At 36.3% G+C, this 16,363-nt stretch overlaps 1 protein-coding gene across 1 annotated transcript; it reads right to left on the bottom strand.

The window, feature by feature from the left end:
- Window positions 1–777: 777 nt before the first annotated feature.
- LOC119528609 (THAP domain-containing protein 5-like) lies at window positions 778–4,094 on the bottom strand. The gene is made up of 2 exons (XM_037828934.1): window positions 3,753–4,094; window positions 778–3,249 (listed from the first exon to the last, which is right to left on the bottom strand). The coding sequence occupies exons 1-2, from the start codon at window positions 4,023–4,025 to the stop codon at window positions 2,374–2,376; spliced, it is 1,149 nt and encodes a 382-aa protein (XP_037684862.1). The 5' UTR covers window positions 4,026–4,094; the 3' UTR covers window positions 778–2,373.
- Window positions 4,095–16,363: the final 12,269 nt, after the last annotated feature.

The raw sequence follows: 16,363 nt of genomic DNA, 5'->3' as shown, positions 1-16,363 counted from the left end.
CTTCCAACATGTTCCTACTCTACCCCAAGAAAGTAACCTAATACAGCAACATTTCTGTGAACTTGTTCCTACTATGCCCATCAGAAATTAACAGACCATAGTCATTCCTGGGCATTCCCAGAACGTTAAATTTACCCACGATAGCTTATCTGTTCTTATTGGATTATTGCGCCCCCTTTCTTAATTACTCTCTATCGCTAGTTCCCCTACAGTCTATATTAAAAACCATTTGTTTTACATTTTTCAAATTTCACATTAGTGGTAGCATATAATATTTCTCTTTTTGTGCCTGGCTTATTTCGCTCAGCATTATGTCTTCAAGGTTCATCCATGTTGTCATATGTTTCACAACATCGTTCCTTCTTACTGCTGTGTAGTATTCCATTGTGTGTATATACCACATTTTATTTATCCACTCATCTGTTGAAGGACATTTGGGTTGTTTCCATCTCTTGGCAATTGTGAATAATGCTGCTATGAACATTGGCGTGCAGATACCTGTTCGTGTCACTGCTTTCCGATCTTCCAGGTATATAACGAGAAGTGCAATTGCTGGATCGAACGGTAACTCCATATCTAGTTTTCTAAGGAACTGCCAGACTGACTTCCAGAGTGGCTGAACCATTATACAGTCCCACCAACAATGAATAAGAGTTCCAATTTCTCCACATCCCCTCCAGCATTTGTAGTTTCCTGTTTGTTTAATGGCAGCCATTCTAATCAGTGTTAGATGGTATCTCATTGTGTTCTTTTTTTTTTTTTTTTTTTAAAGGTTATTTTCATCTGTATTATTTAAATTAATTACTAGTATTAGCAAAATGCAACACGGGACTACTTAAAATAGTCTACCAATTATCTGCCCACAATTTATGCAAAAATTTTAATCTTTTTCCCCACAGTCACCCAATAAGGACACCTCTAAGCAGCTTTTTATAATTAGATGACACACATACATATAATAGCAATTTTATTAGCCTGAAGAAAATAAGTGAAATCTGGCCAAAAATAATCACCATGCATTTACAAAACAATTAGTATTCTACTTGCTGTTTGGAGATGACTAATATTTATTGAGCACCTCCTATTTTCTGGGACCAAAAACATATTACCTTATATAATTCTCAGATCCATCCTACAAGATAGGTAACAGTATATTTTATGAATGAGAAAACTAAGACTCAGCCTAATAGGAACTTATAAGCAATAGGACAACCACAGGCTATCCTGTTTAATTATACTGTCTGCCAGTTTTAAGAGAACATATCACCTATTTTTCACATTTGTGTTACTATCACTAAATCTTTGCGTTTACATTCATTTTTCTTAAATTCTTGTGGACATAAGCAGTATCTTTATTTAGATCAATGTCATTTCTCTTTCCTACTTATCTCCCTAAGGTCTTCATCACATATCTATAATTTCTTGCTTATAAATTTCATTAAGATAAGTAGAGATGGAAATGTATAGTACTAGGTATTACTGTATCATTCTGGAATTTAAAAATGACACAAGCACAAACTTTTAAAAAGCTATACCTATTAAGAAAAAGATAAACTATGATTTCTAAAATATATATATATTTTAACCTCATTTTCATCTTTTGGTTTACAAATATAACCTTATGAGAACAGAATGTTAAAAAGCTTAAATGTCTGTATTAAGATGGAAAATCACATTTAAGGTATTGAAATACATATCCTTTAAAGTTTAAAGTACCTCTCCTAAGAACAAGGCTAAGTAGTTCCTTATTTTAGTTCAACTGAGTAAAATTAGGAAAGGAGTGTTTTCCTTTATAGTAGAGATGTATAAGTAGCCAAAAAGTCAAACCCAGAATTCAGTAAATATAGAGGATATTCTAATAGTTACTAATATTGAATTCTAGCCAACTTCTAGTAATATGTAAGTATAGATTATCTTATAGAAAACCTGTTCTGTTAAAGGTATCCTCATAGAAAGGGAAAGAACTATAAAGAAATGGACTACATCAGAGATCTACTAAATGCCCTTAATTAGGGACCAAAGCTCAAGCTTGATAGGTAACTTGTCTAAGTCATATGCCAATGGTGGAACCAGGTCTGATTCCTGAGCCTGGCTCTTATTATGGGCTCTTTTTAACCACATCACAGTGTTCTCTTATTGTGACTTAATCATATTACGTACTATATTTTAACTTTATTTTGGAAAGTTATCAAGGAATGAAACTGTTCTCTACAGCTCAATGATTCTTAAAAATGAGCACTGCAAGAACAGAATCTAGTTCAGAACATTAGAGCATTTTCTAGCTTCATTAAAAGGAGAAACTTAGACAGGAAAAAGTTCACGTTACATATAGTTTTAGTTTGGCTGCAAAAGCTTAGTTGTAGCTTTAAAACTTTATATCATAGTAACTTCGTATGTTGTGAAATGGTTTTCTATAATCTTGACATTTTCTTCAGATAGCAAATTTTCCTGTTTTAGCTGCCTTATAAAGGCTTCCAAAGACTTCAATCTTCCTAGAGTTTGCTGCTCTTGTAACTCAAGAAGTGTTATTTTTGAATGTAGCTTAGAAACTTTTTGCCATAGATGTTCCTTATTTATGTCTTGTCTGCAATAAGAATGTTCAATTTGTAAAACTTCTGTTCCATAGTCCGTATCCTTATATAAGGAGTCTTCAATATCCATGTCTTCCGTTTCCACAGTTTCTTGTTGGACAGGTATAAAAGAATTAACTACAGGTCTAGGATTTTCAGTGGGTACAAAAATGGCAATAACAGATTCCTTATTTGTGTTTAATTCTCCAACTGTTTGAGTAATTGTACTGAATAAAACTGGATTTTCCTGTGCTGACTTAATTTCCACAGAGTTATCTGTAAAATTTGGATTAGCAAAATGACTGGTAGCTATTTCAAGCACTTCTTGAGTTTTCAAAGACTGCTGAGTATCTTCTGAATCTGCAGTTGCCCAAGTAATAGTTGTAGAATTTAGACTGTCAAAAGATGTGTGCAAAATACCTACATCTGATGTTTCCAAAGTAGACTGTGGTTTTTCAATATCTTGTTTAACCAGGTTAAGAGTTAATATGTTATTTTGCGTATTTTCTGATTTTGGAGCTGGTGGCCGTACCAAGGCAGTTGAGTCAAATAATTTTGCACATTCAGGGAGCAAGTCCTTGTTAATGGTATTTTTCATAGGCTCATTTGATGTAAATGATTCTTCTTTCTTACCCTCCAATTTTTTCTTCTGAGACTTTTTTTTGGAAGAGTCTTTTCCCTAGAAAATAATATTTTCAAATTCTAAAAAGGATGCCCTTTCTAGGCTTATTCTCTTATTAAGTAGTGCTGATTATTTAATTATAACTCTGAGCAGTACACTGGCCAAGTAGGTTAATGCAGTTAAAAAAAATATGTTCTAAATATGTAACAACACAAATATACCTTAAAGTGCTCTTTAAAAAGCATTAAGCATATTCAATATACAAGGGAAGATTTCAGACCATTCAAAAGACCACTAAAAAATCCTTGCTCATTAAGTTACATGAAGAACTTGTGTATGTATTATCTTTTGTTTACTTGTTCTAAGCTTTGCTTCATAACAGCTTAATTAAAATGATTTACAAAGATTGTCACTTTTGGTAAAAGCACAAATTTTTCTTTTTTAACTCAAGAATTTGTTTTTACAACAATTATCTTTCCCTCTCACCCCCTCTGCCTGATAACCTGTCTGGCAATATGCCACTATGCTCAACCTAAACCCCTTCTCCCTGTCTGCAATACCTGATTGTCTTCTGGCAAAGCAAATATTGTTGGAATTGCAGTTTGTTTCAAATATCGAATACCCCATCTGATGTCAAGAGAGTCAGGAGTAAAATGGTCGCTACACAGGAACTGGTATTTACTGGGAACCCATGAGTCACGTTTCATATTCTTTAACCATTTTTCAAGCCTTTCTTTGTCATGCAGAGGAAATGGATAAAAACTCAGCTTCCGGTCTTTATCGTTTCGTCCCCGGCGGTTCTTACAGCAAATCGCCGCGCAGTAGCGGGGCATCGCTCAGGTGACACCCCGGGAGAGACGGGCTCGGCAAGGAGAGCAGACCAGACTTTCTCGCTGAGGCGGGGCGGTCCTCATTGTGTTCTTAATTTGCATCTCTCTAATAGCTAGTGAAGTGTACATTTTTTCATGTGTTTCTTGGCCATTTGTATTTCCTCTTCAGAGAACTGTCTTTTCATATCTTTTGCCCATTTTATAATTGGGCTGTCTGAACTATCGTCATTGAGTTGTAGGATTTCTTTATATATGCAAGATATCAGTCTTTTGTCAGATACATGGTTTCCAAAAACTTTTTCCCATTGAGTTGGCTGCCTCTTTACTTTTTTGAGAAATTCCTTTGAGGTACAGAAACTTCTAAGCTTGAGGAGTTCCCATTTATCTATTTTTTCTTTTGTTGCCTGTGCTTTGGGTGTAAAGTCTAGGAAGTGGCCAGCTAATACAAGGTCTTGAAGATGTTTTCCTACATTATCTTCTAGGAGTTTTATGCTACTTTCTTTTATATTGAGATCTTTGATCCATTTTGAGTTAATTTTTGTGTAGGGTGTGAGGTAGGGGTCGTCTTTCATTCTTTTGGATATGGATATCCAACTCTCCCAGCCCCATTTGTAGAAAAGAACATTATGACCCAGTTCAGTGACTTTGGGGGCCTTATCAAAGATCAGTCGGCCATAGATCTGGGGGTCTATGTCTGAATTCTCAATTCGATTCCATTGATCTATATGTCTATCTTTGTGCCAGTACCATGCTATTTTGACAACTGTGGCTTTACAATAAGCTTCAAAATCAGGGAGTGTAAGTCCTCCCACTTCGTTTTTCATTTTTAGAGTGTCTTTAGCAATTTGAGGCATTTTCCCTTTCCAAATAAATTTGATAATTAGCTTTCCCAAGTCTGCAAGGTAAGTTGTTGGAATTTTGATTGGGATTGCATTGAATCTGTAGATGAGTTTGGGTAGAATTGACATCATAATGACATTTAGCCTTCCTATCCATGAACATGGAATATTTTTCCATCTTTCAAGGTCCCCTTCTATTTCTTTTAGTAGAGTTATGTAGTTTTCTTTGTATAGGTCTTTTACATCTTTGGTTAAGTTTATTCCTAGGTACTTGATTTTTTTAGTTACTATTGAAAATGGTATCTTTTTCTTGAGTGTCTCTTCAGTTTGTTCATTTCTAGCATATAGAAACATTACTGACTTATGTGCATTAATCTTGTATCCTGCTACTTTGCTAAATTTGTTTATTAGCTCTAGTAGCTGTATCGTCGATTTCTCAGGGTTTTCCAGATATAAGATCATATCATCTGCAAACAATGACAGTTTTACTTCTTCTTTTCCAATTTGGATGCCTTTTATTTCTTTGTCTTGCCGGATTGCCCTGGCTAGCACTTCCAGCACAATGTTGAATAACAGAGGTGATAGCGGGCATCCTTGTCTTGTTCCTGATCTTAGAGGGAAGGCTTTCAGTCTCTCACCACTGAGTACTATGCTGGCTGTGGGTTTTTCATATATGCTCTTTATCATATTGAGGCAGTTTCCTTCAATTCCTACCTTTTGAAGTGCTTTTATCAAAAAGGGATGTTGGATTTTGTCGAATGCTTTTTCAGCATCTATTGAGATGATCATTTGATTTTTCCCTTTTAATTTGTTAATGTGTTGTAATACATTGATTGATTTTCTTATGTTGAACTATCCTTGCATGCCTGGAATGGACCCCACTTGGTCATGGTATATGATTTTTTTAATGTGTCTTTGGATTCGATTTGCAAGTATTTTGTTGAGGATTTTTGCATCTATATTCATTAGGGAAATTGCTGGTAGTTTTCCTTTTTTGTAGCATCTTTGCCTGGTTTTGGTATTAGATTGATGTTAGCTTCATAAAATGAGTTAGGTAGTGTTCCATTTTCTTCGATGTTTTGAAAGAGTTTAAGTAAGATTGGTGTCATTTCTTTTTGGAAGTTTTGGTATAATTCCCCTGTGAAGCCATCTGGCTCTGGACATTTATTTGTGGGAAGCTTTTTTGATGACTGATTGGATCTCTTTGCTTGTGATTGGTTGGTTGAGGTCTTCTGTTTCTTCTCTGGTCAGTCTAGGTTTTTCATATGTTTCCAGGAAATTGTCCATTTCCTCTACATTGTCCAGTTTGTGGGCATACAGTTGTTCATAGTATCCTCTTATAATTTTTTTAATTTCTTCAGGATCTGCAGTAATGTCACCTTTCTCATTCATTATTTTGTTTATATGGGTCTTCTCTCTTTTTTATTTTGTCAGTCTAGCCAGGGGCTTGTCAATCTTGTTGATATTCTCAAAGAACCAACTTTTGTTGTTATTTATCCTCTCGATTGTTTTTTTTTTCTCCATGTCATTTATTTCTGCTTTAATCCTTGTTATTTCTTTTCTACTAGTTGGTTTAGGATTGGTTTGCTGTTCATTTTCTAGCTTCTTCAGTTGACCCATTAGTTCTTTGATTTTGGTGCTTTCTTCCTTTTTAATATATGCATTTAGTGCTATAAATTTCCCCCTCAGTACCACTTTTGCTGCATCCCATAGGTTTTGGTATGTTGTGTTCTCATTTTCATTCATCTCTATATATTTAGTAATTTCTCTTGCTATTTCTTCTTTAACCCACTGGTTGTTTAGGAGTGTGTTGTTTAACCTCCAGGCATTTGTGAATTTTCTAAGTCTCTGATGGTTATTGACTTCTAATTGTATTCCATTGTGGTCAGAGAATGTGCTTTGAATAATTTCAATCTTATTAAATTTATTGAGCCTTGTTTTATGTCCCAGCATATGATCTATTCTGGAGAAAGTTCCGTGAGCACTAGAAAAGAATGTGTGTCCTGGTGATCTGGGATGTAATGTTGTATATATGTCTGTTAAATCTAATTCATTTATCAGATTGTTTAGGTTTTCAATTTCCTTATTGGTCTTCTGTCTGGTTGATCTATCTATAGGAGAGAGTGATGTGTTGAAGTCTCCCACATATATTGTGGAAACATCAATTGCTTCCTTTAATTTTGCCAGTGTTTGTGTCATGTATTTTGTGACACCTTGATTGGGTGCATAAACATTTATGATTGTTATTTCTTCTTGTTGAATTGACCCCTTTATTAGTATGTAGTGGCCTTCTTTGTCTCTCAAAACATCCCTGCATTTAAAGTCTATTTTATCTGAGATTAATATTGCTGCACCTGCTTTCTTTTGGGTGTAGCTTACATGAAATATTTTTTCCATCCTTTCACTTTTAATTTCTTTGTGTCCCTGTGTCTAAGATGAGTCTCTTGTATGCAATATATTGGTGGTTCATTTTTTTTGATCCATTCTGCAAATCTATATCTTTTAATTGGGGAGTTTAATCCATTTACATTCAACGTTATAACCGTGAAGGCATTTCTTGAATCAGCCATCTCATCCTTTGGTTTATGTTTGTCATATATATTTTTCCATCTGTCTATTAATATCCTTTAATGTACCTATACCGAATCTCTTTAGTACTGAACCTTTCTCCATGTCTCTCTCTCCTTTCTTTGTTTCTCTGTCTGTAGGGCTCCTTTTAGTATCTCCAGTAGGGCAGGTCTTTTGTTAGCAAATTCTCTCAGCATTTGTTTGTCTGTGAAAAATTTAAGCTCTCCCTCAAATTTGAAGGAGAGCTTTGCTGGATAAAGTATTCTTGGCTGGAAACTCTTCTCACTCAGAATTTTAAATATGTCATGCCACTGCCTTCTCGCCTCCGTGGTGGCTGCTGAGTAGTCACTACTTAGTCTTATGCTGTTTCCTTGGTATGTGGTGAATTGCTTTTCTCTTGCTGCTTTCAGAACTTGCTCCTTCTCTTCCGTATTTGACAGTGTGATCAGAATATGTCTCGGAGTGGGTTTATTTGGATTTATTCTATTTGGAGTTTGCTGGGCATTTATAATTTGTGTATGTATGGTGTTTATAAGATTTGGGAAGTTTTCCCCAACAATTCTTTGAATACTCTTCCTAGACCTTTACCCTTTTCTTCCCCTTCTGGAACACCAATGAGTCTTATATTTGGGCATTTTATATTATCTATCATATCCCTGAGGTCCATTTCGGTTTTTTCAAATTTTTTTCCTCATTCTTTGTTTTGTGCTTTCATTTTCTGTTCTGTCATCTTCCAGGTCACTGATTCATTGTTCAACTTCCTCTAGTCTTGTACTATGAGTGTCTAGAACCTTTTTAATTTGGTCAACAGTTTCTTTAATTTCTATAAGATCATTCATTTTTTTATTTAGTCTTGCAATGTCTTCTTTATGCTCTTCTAGGGTCTTCTTGATGTCCTTTATATCCTGTTCCATGCTCTTCTTGATGTCCTTTATATCCCATGCCATAGTCTCATCATTCATCTTTAGTTCTTTGATTAGTTGCTCTAGGTATTTTATCTCCTCTGAGCTTTTGATTTGGGTGCTTGGGCTTGGGTTATCCATATTGCCTGGTTTTTTCATATGCTTTAAAATTTTCTGTTGTTTTTGGCCTCTTGGCATTTGCTGAACTTGATAGGGTTCTTTTAGGATTTGAAGACCAATTGAAATCCTTATCTCTAATTTGTCTGATCTACAGCTTCCTGGAGTACACTTTAACTAACCAGCAGGTGGCGTCCACGAGCCACCTGTTCCCCTCAAGCCAGTTCTCCCCTGCTTTGCCTTTGTGGTGAGTGGGGGAGTGAGTCTTGTGGGGTCCAACTGGTGTACCAAGCTTGCGTGTGTAGTTGGTATTGCCCACCCTGTATATGGGGCGTGTGTCTGGGTGGTCAGGGAGGGGGGACAGCTCTAACAATCAAATCTCCCTGGTGTTCCTGGAGTTTTAAAGCTGCTGCAATAGTCTAATCTTTCAGTCCAGTCCTGCCACAGTTTGTCTCTGCCTCTGACCCACAAGTCCTTGGTATGGCCCCTGAGACTCGTGAGTGGGTCCCTCTTCCAGGCTGTGCACCCCCTGGTCCTCTGTTGAGAGATGACTGTGCTATGTCACAGGTGAGTGCCATCCTCCCATGGCGGTTCTGGGCTACAGGGCTGTATAGGGAGGCTCCCAGTCTGCTGAGTGGATGCCCCCATTTTCTTGGGAAGTTGTGGTGTTTAGTGAATTTTCTCAGCCACTGGATTATTGCCTTTTGTTTCAGAGCTCTCTTAGTTCTGCTCTTGTCTTGACCTGCCCAAATTGCAAGTCTTTGAGCCTTTCTGTATTGGGCTTCTTAGAGTAATTGTTTTAGAAAAAGAAAAAAAAAAAAAAAAAAAGGGCCCTCCTCGCAGATCTAATGGGTTATTGAAATGCTAAGAGACAAAGCAATTAGGGGCTTTAAGGAAAAGTCCAGGGGCAGAGAGCTCAGTTTTTCTTCAGGATTTGCATATGATCCTCAGGGCCTGAGCTCTGTCCTTCCCCTTTCTATGTTCGCCAGAACTCCAAAAAGCCTCAGCTTTTCTTTTTGGGCTTTTCTTGCTATTTCTTGCTATTCCTATTTCCCCTCTGCTGGGCTGGCTGCTCTCAGATTCTCTGGTGTCTGGTCTCAGTCTATCTATGGTTGGAGTTTGGATCAGTAGAATGAGTTTCCGATAAAAGCTGCTGCTGCAGTTCTCCCTTCTCCTTCCCAGCGCTGACGGCCCCTCCTCCCATGGGACTGAGCCTGGAAGGGAGGGGTGCGGGTCCCCTAGCTGCAAAAACTTACAGATTTCACTGATCTCAGCAGTTCGACGTGTTCATGAGTATTGTATGAAGTATGCCCAAAGTCAAATTGCTCTGCGGTGTCCAGTCCACACAGTTCCTGGCTTTCGACCTACTTTCCTGGAGGAGTAACTAAAACATACACCTCACCAATCCACCATCTTGCCCTGCCCCTATCTGCATTGTACTTTAAAATTTTGGTGTCCGCATATTCATTGCTAGTATATAGAAATATAATAGATTTTGTATTTTTATCTTCAGTCCTTCAACCTTGCTGAACTCACTAATTCGTTCTAGGAGGTTCTTGTCTAGATTCTTCAGTATTTTTTTATGTAGACAATCATGCCTTTCTAATCTATATGCCTTTTATTTTCTTCTGTTGCCTGATTGCACTGGCTAGAACTTCCAGCGTTATGCTGAATAAGAGCAGTGAGAGCAGACATCCTTTCCTCGTTCCTGATCTTAGGGAGAAAGCATTCAGTCTTTCACTATTAAGTAAAATGTTAGTTATAGGTTTCTTGTAGATGTCCTTTCACAATTTGAGGAAGTTCTCCATTATTCTTATTTTTCTGAGAATTTTTATCATGTGTTGAATTTTGTCAAATGCTTTTTCTGCATTAATGGATATGATTGTGTGATTTCCCTTCTTTAATCTGTTAATACATGGGTTATATTGATTCCTTTTCAAATATTGAATCAATCTTGCACCCTTGGAATAAACTCACTTGGTGATGGTATACTTCTTTACATGTATTATTGAATTCTATTTGCTAACTTTTGTTAAGGAATTTTAAAAAATATTTTGCTACATTTGCCATCATCTATTACCAAATCTTTTTCATTACCTCAAGCAGAAAATCAGTATCTTTTGTTAAAGATTTTTGCATATATATTCTCAACAGATGCTGTCCTATTTTTTTTGGTTATAGTAACTTCATACAATAAGTTGGAAAGTGTCCCCTCCTCTTCTGTTTTCTGGTAGAGATTGTAAAGAATTGGTGTTAATTTTCCTTTAAATGTTTGGTAGATTTCTCCAGTGAAGCCATCCGGGTCTGGAGATTTCTTTTTGGGGAGTTTTAAAATAACAAATTCAATTTGTTAATAATTACTCAACTTATCTATTTCTAATTCATACTGGATGAGGGGTGGTAGTTTGTGCTTTTTAAGTAATAGATCCATTCCAACAAAGTTATCAAATTTGTGTGTGTCGAGTTGTTTGTAGTATTCCCTTTTGATGTCTGCAGGGTTTGTAGTGATATCCCCTGCTTCATTCCTGATATTAGTAATTTGTGTCTTCCCTTTTTTAGTCTTTGTCAGTCTTGCTAGGTGTTTGTCAATTTCATTGATCTTTTCTAAGAACCAGCTCTGTCACTGATTTTCTCTATTGCTTTTCTGTTTTCAATTGCATTGTTTCTGCTCTTATCCTTCCTTCTGTATGCTTTGGATTTATATTACTCTCCTCTTTCTAATTCTTGAAGTAGGAGCCTACGTTATGGATTTGAGACTGTTCCTCTTTCCAATGTATGCATTTTGAGCTATACACTGCTCAGCTGTTTCCATGAATTTTGATATGTTGTATTTTCATTTTCATTTAGTTCAAAGTATTTTTTGTTTTCCTTTAAGACTTCCTCTTTGATCCATGGATCATTTATAAATATATTATTTAGTTTCCAAGTGTTGGGAAATTTTCCTACTCTCTTTCTGTTATTGATTTCTAGTTTGAGTCCATTGTGGTCAGAGAATATACCCTGCATATTTCAATTATTTTAAATTTGTTGAGGTTTGTTTTATGGCCCAGAATTTGGTCTATCTTGATATATGTTCCATGGGTACTTGAAAAGAATGTACACTCACTCGCTCTTTATTATTGGGTAGAGAGTTCTATAAGTGCTGATTAGATTCTTCTGATAGATGATGTTGTTGATCTCTTTTATATCCTTGTTGATTTTCTGTCTATTTGCTATATCAATTGTTGAGAGGGGAGTATTTTTATAATTGTTTTGATTTCTCTATGGTGTTTTTTAGTCTATCTCTTTGTATAGTATTTTTACTAGTAGTTCTAGGTTTTACATTACATTATGAAGGACTACTAGTGTCATCATTTTACCAAATTTAGTAAAGTAGAGAAACATTAGCTCCCTTACATCCCTTTATCCTCCCCAATTTATAATTGTCCTAAATATTTCCTTTATAAACTTTAGAGCCATGTAATACTGTGTTAAAATTTTTGCTTTTTTTTGAGAATATCTTGATTTCCCCTCCATTCTTTTTTTTTCTTTTTTTTAAACAATTTTTAAAATTGTGGTATATATAAACAGTGGAAAATTTCCCATTTTGCCATGTATGTGTGTGCAATTCAGTGACATCAACTACAGTTGCAGTATTGTGCCATCATCACGACAGCATCTATTACCAAAACTTTTTTAACACCCCAAACAAGCTCAGTACCCATTAAGCAATAACTCTCCATTCCCTCAGTCCCCAACAGCCTCTTGTAACCTGTAAGCTACTTTTTGTCTCTAGAATTTGCTTATTCTAGGTGTTTCATATAAATGAAATCATACAATATTCTTCCTTTGGTGTGTCACTTATTTCATTCAACATGATGTCTTCAAGGTTCATCCATGTAATAGCATATGAGAATTTCATGCCTTTTTTGTGGCTAATATTCCATTTTATGGATATACTAAACTTTGTTTATCCTTTCATCTGTTGATGAACACTTGGGTTGGGTTGTGCCCACCTTTTGGCTATTGTGAAAAATGCTGCTATGAACACTGGCATACAAATATCTGTTTGACATTGGGACTGGCGGTTGGATGTGCTGAGCCCTCAATCATGGGACATGCCCTTATGAAGCTCGTTACTGCAAAGGAGAGTCTAAAGTTGTATGTAATGGTGCCTAAGAGTCTCCCCCTGGGTACCTCTTTGTTGCTCAGATGTGGCCCTCTCTCTCTCTAACTGAGCCATCTCGACAGGTGAACTCGCTGCCCTCCCCCCTATGTGGGACCCGACTCCCAGGGTTGTAAATCTCCCTGGCAATGCAGAATATGACTCCTGGGAATGAATGTGGACCCGGCATCATGGGACTGAGAGTAACTTCTTGACCAAAAAGGGGATGCAAAATGAGACGAAATAGTTTCAGTGGCTGAGAGATTCCAAATGGAGTCGAGAGGTCACTCTGGTGGACATCCTTATGCACTATATAGATAACACCTCTTAGGTTTTAATGTATTGGAATAGCTAGAAGTAAATACCTGAAACTACCAAACTCCAACCCAGCAGTCTGGACTCCTGAAGACAATTATATAATAATGTAGATTACAAGGGGTGACAGTGTGATTGTGAAGACCTTGTGGATCACACCCCCTTTATCTAGTGTATGGATGAGTAGAAAAATGGGGATAAGAACTAAAGGACAAATGGGGTGGGATGGGGGGATGATTGGGGTGTTCTTTTTTCACTTTTATTTTTTTATTCTTGTTCTGGTTCTTTCTGATGTAAGGAAAATGTTCAGAGATAGATTGTGGTGATGAATGCAGAACTATGTTACCATACTGTGAACAGTGGATTGTATACCATGGATGATTGTATGGTGTGTGAATGTATTTCAATAAAACTGAATTTAATAAAAAAAAACAATATCTGTTTGAATCCCTGTTTTCAATTCTTTCGGGTACATACGTAAGATAATTTTATATTTAATTTTCTGAGGAACCACCTAACTGTTTTCCACAGGTGCTCCACCATTTTACATTCCTACCAACAATGACCTTGGGTTCCTACTTTTCTGCATCCTCACCAACACTTGTTATTTTCCAATAATGACCACCTTGTGAGTGTCTCATTGTGTTTGTTATTTGCATTTCCCTTTGGTAAATGATGTTGAGCATCTATTCATCTTTATTGATCATTTGTATATCTTCTTTGGACATGTGTATTTAAACTCTTTGTCCATTTTTAAAATTCGGTTATTTGTTTTTTCTTATTAGTTTCTTGTTTTTTCTTTATATAGTTGGAATATTAAACACTTATGAAATGACTTCCAAATATTTTCTCCCATTCTGTGGGTGGTCTTTTCACTTTCTTGGTAATGTCCTTTGATGACCAAAGTTTTTAATATGATGAAGCTCACTTTGTCTATTGTTTCTTTTGTTGTTCATGCTTTTGGTGTCATATCTAAGAATCCACTGCCTAATACAAGGTCCTGAAGATTTTCCCTATGTTTTCTTCTAACATTTTATGGATTTTAGTGTTTATATTTAGGTGATCCATTTTGAGTCAATTCTTCTATACGGTGTGATGTAGGGTTCAAATTTTATTTTTTTGCATATGGTTATCCAGTTTTTTTGTTGAGGAGACTATTCTTTCTCCATTGAGTGTATTTGACTTCATTGTAAAAAATCAATTGGTCATATATGTGAGGGTCTATTACTGAACTATTAATTCACTTCCATTGGTCTATAAGTCTGTTCTTGTACCACTGTTTTTTTTTAATGCAATTTTATTGTGATATATTCACACACCATATAATCCATCTAATGTATATAATCTGTGCCTCACAGTATCATCATATAGTTGTGCATTCATCACCACAATCAATTTTAGAACATTTAATTACTCCAAAAATAAAAAAGAACACCCAAAACATCCCACACCCTTTATCTGACCTATTATTTTATTGTCTTTATTTTATTTCTCATCTACTCATACACTGGATAAAGGGAGTGTCATTCACAAGGTTTTAAGAATCACATGGTCACATGATATAAGCTATATGTTTATACAATCGTCATCAAGGATCAAGGCTACTGGACTATACAGTTCAACTGTTTCAGGTATTTCCTTCTTGCTATTCTAATCACTAGAAACTAAAAAAGAATATCTATATTCTGCATAAGAATAACCTCCAGAATGACCTCTCAACTCTCTTTGAAATCTCTTAGCCACTGAAACTTTATTTGTTTCATTTCTTTTCCCCCTTTTGGTCAAGAAGGCTTTCTCAATCCCATGATACCAGGGCTGGGCTCATCACTGGGAGTCATGTCCCATGTTGCCAGGGAAATTTATACCCTTGGGAGTCATGCCCTGTGTAGGGGTAGGGGAGTGAGTCTGTTTGCAGAGCTGGCTGAGAGAAAAAGAGGCCACATCTGAGCAACAAAAAAAGTTCTCTAGGGGTCACTCAGGCATAATTATAAGTAGGCTTAGTTCTCTTTTGCAGGAATAAGTTTCATAAGGGCAAACCCCAAGATTGAGGGTTTGGCTTATTAAATTGGGAGTCTCTAATGCTTGAGAGAATATCAAGAATTACCCAGGTGGGGAGGTTTAATATTTCCACATTTTTGCCCAGTCCCTCAAGGGGACTTTGTAACTACTTTTTTATTTTCTCCCCCAAATGCTTTGGCACTTATTAGGGGATTACATTTACCTGTACAGAATAACAGGATTTCATTCCCTATTTAGGTTCCATGTAATTATGTTGTTTAAATAAACTGACCATATGGGTTAAATTAGATAGTGTATGTGATGGTGAGGTTCATGTGTCAACTTGGCCAGGTGATGGTGTCCAGGTCTCTGGTCAAGCAAGTACTGGCCTGTTACTGCAAGGACATTTGTGGCTGGTTAATAAACCAGAAGGCTAGCTTATTAAATCATCAGTCAATTGGCTGCAGCTGTGACTGATTACATCAGTGAAGGGCGTGTCTTCTGCAATGAGAGAATTCAGTCAGCTGGATTTATTCCAATCAGTTGAAGACTTTTAAGTGAGAAAGGTAGAAGACCTTCTTCTTCGGCTATCCAGTGACGCGTTTCCTGAGGAGTTCATTGAACACCTTCATCAGAGTTGCAAGTTTGCTGCCTGCCCTATGGAATTTGGACTAATACAGTGTGCTACAGAACATTTAATTTTTTTTAACCAAATAAACATCTTATTTTTTCATCTCACACAAAAGTTGAAGTTCTAAAATACAGTCAATATCATCCTTTACCCTGTATTCTGATTTACTTTATTCCTAACCAAGTCCATTTCATTTGTATCTCTAATTGAGGTCTGATCTCTTTTTCAGTGTCTTTTTAACAGTTGCTGTATGGAGTAATGCTGACTTTCATAGCTGCAAAACTCTGTCTCTGAGTAGACACAGATACCCAAAGTTCCAGGGAACTACCAAGTTATACACAAAGAGCACTGCATCTCAGAATTTAGAAATAACAGTTGAAACTCAGGAATAGATGTGGCTGCTGTCCCCTTGGTTCTTGAAGGATATTCTTACTAGACATAGGATTCTGAGATGACAGTTATTTTCTTTCAGCTTTTGCAAAATGTTGTGTCATTCCTTCTGCAAGTTTTCTGTTGGGAATTCTGCTATTATTAAATCTATTTCTCTTCTATAGTTAAGGTACCATTTCTTTCTCACTGCTTTCAACTTTTCCTTTGTCTTTGCTTTAAGAAGTTTGGCTATGATGTGCCCTGGTGTGTATTCCTTTGTATTATCCTGTTAAGATTTGCTCAACTTATTGATCTGCAGGTTTATGTCCTTTGCCAAATCTGGGAAGTTTTTAGCCATTATTTCTTTGAACACTCTCTCAGCCTTAACCTATTTCTCCTCTCCTTGTCTGAGATTCTGATGACCCAAATATCAGTCTTTTGTTAGAGTCTCTTAGGAC

Source organism: Choloepus didactylus, chromosome 3 (assembly GCF_015220235.1).
Source record: "Choloepus didactylus isolate mChoDid1 chromosome 3, mChoDid1.pri, whole genome shotgun sequence".
NCBI lineage: Eukaryota > Metazoa > Chordata > Mammalia > Pilosa > Megalonychidae > Choloepus > Choloepus didactylus.
Note: the sequence above shows the minus strand (reverse complement) of the source record. Positions and strands in the feature narration are given on the sequence as shown.

Coding starts and splice junctions, on each gene's coding strand:
- LOC119528609 (XM_037828934.1), bottom strand. CDS start 4,025: ATGCCCCGCTACTGCGCGGCGATTTGCTGTAAGAACCGCCGGGGACGA. Junction 3,250..3,752: donor CTTTGCCAGAAGACAATCAG/GTATTGCAGACA, acceptor ATTATTTTCTAG/GGAAAAGACTCTTCCAAAAA.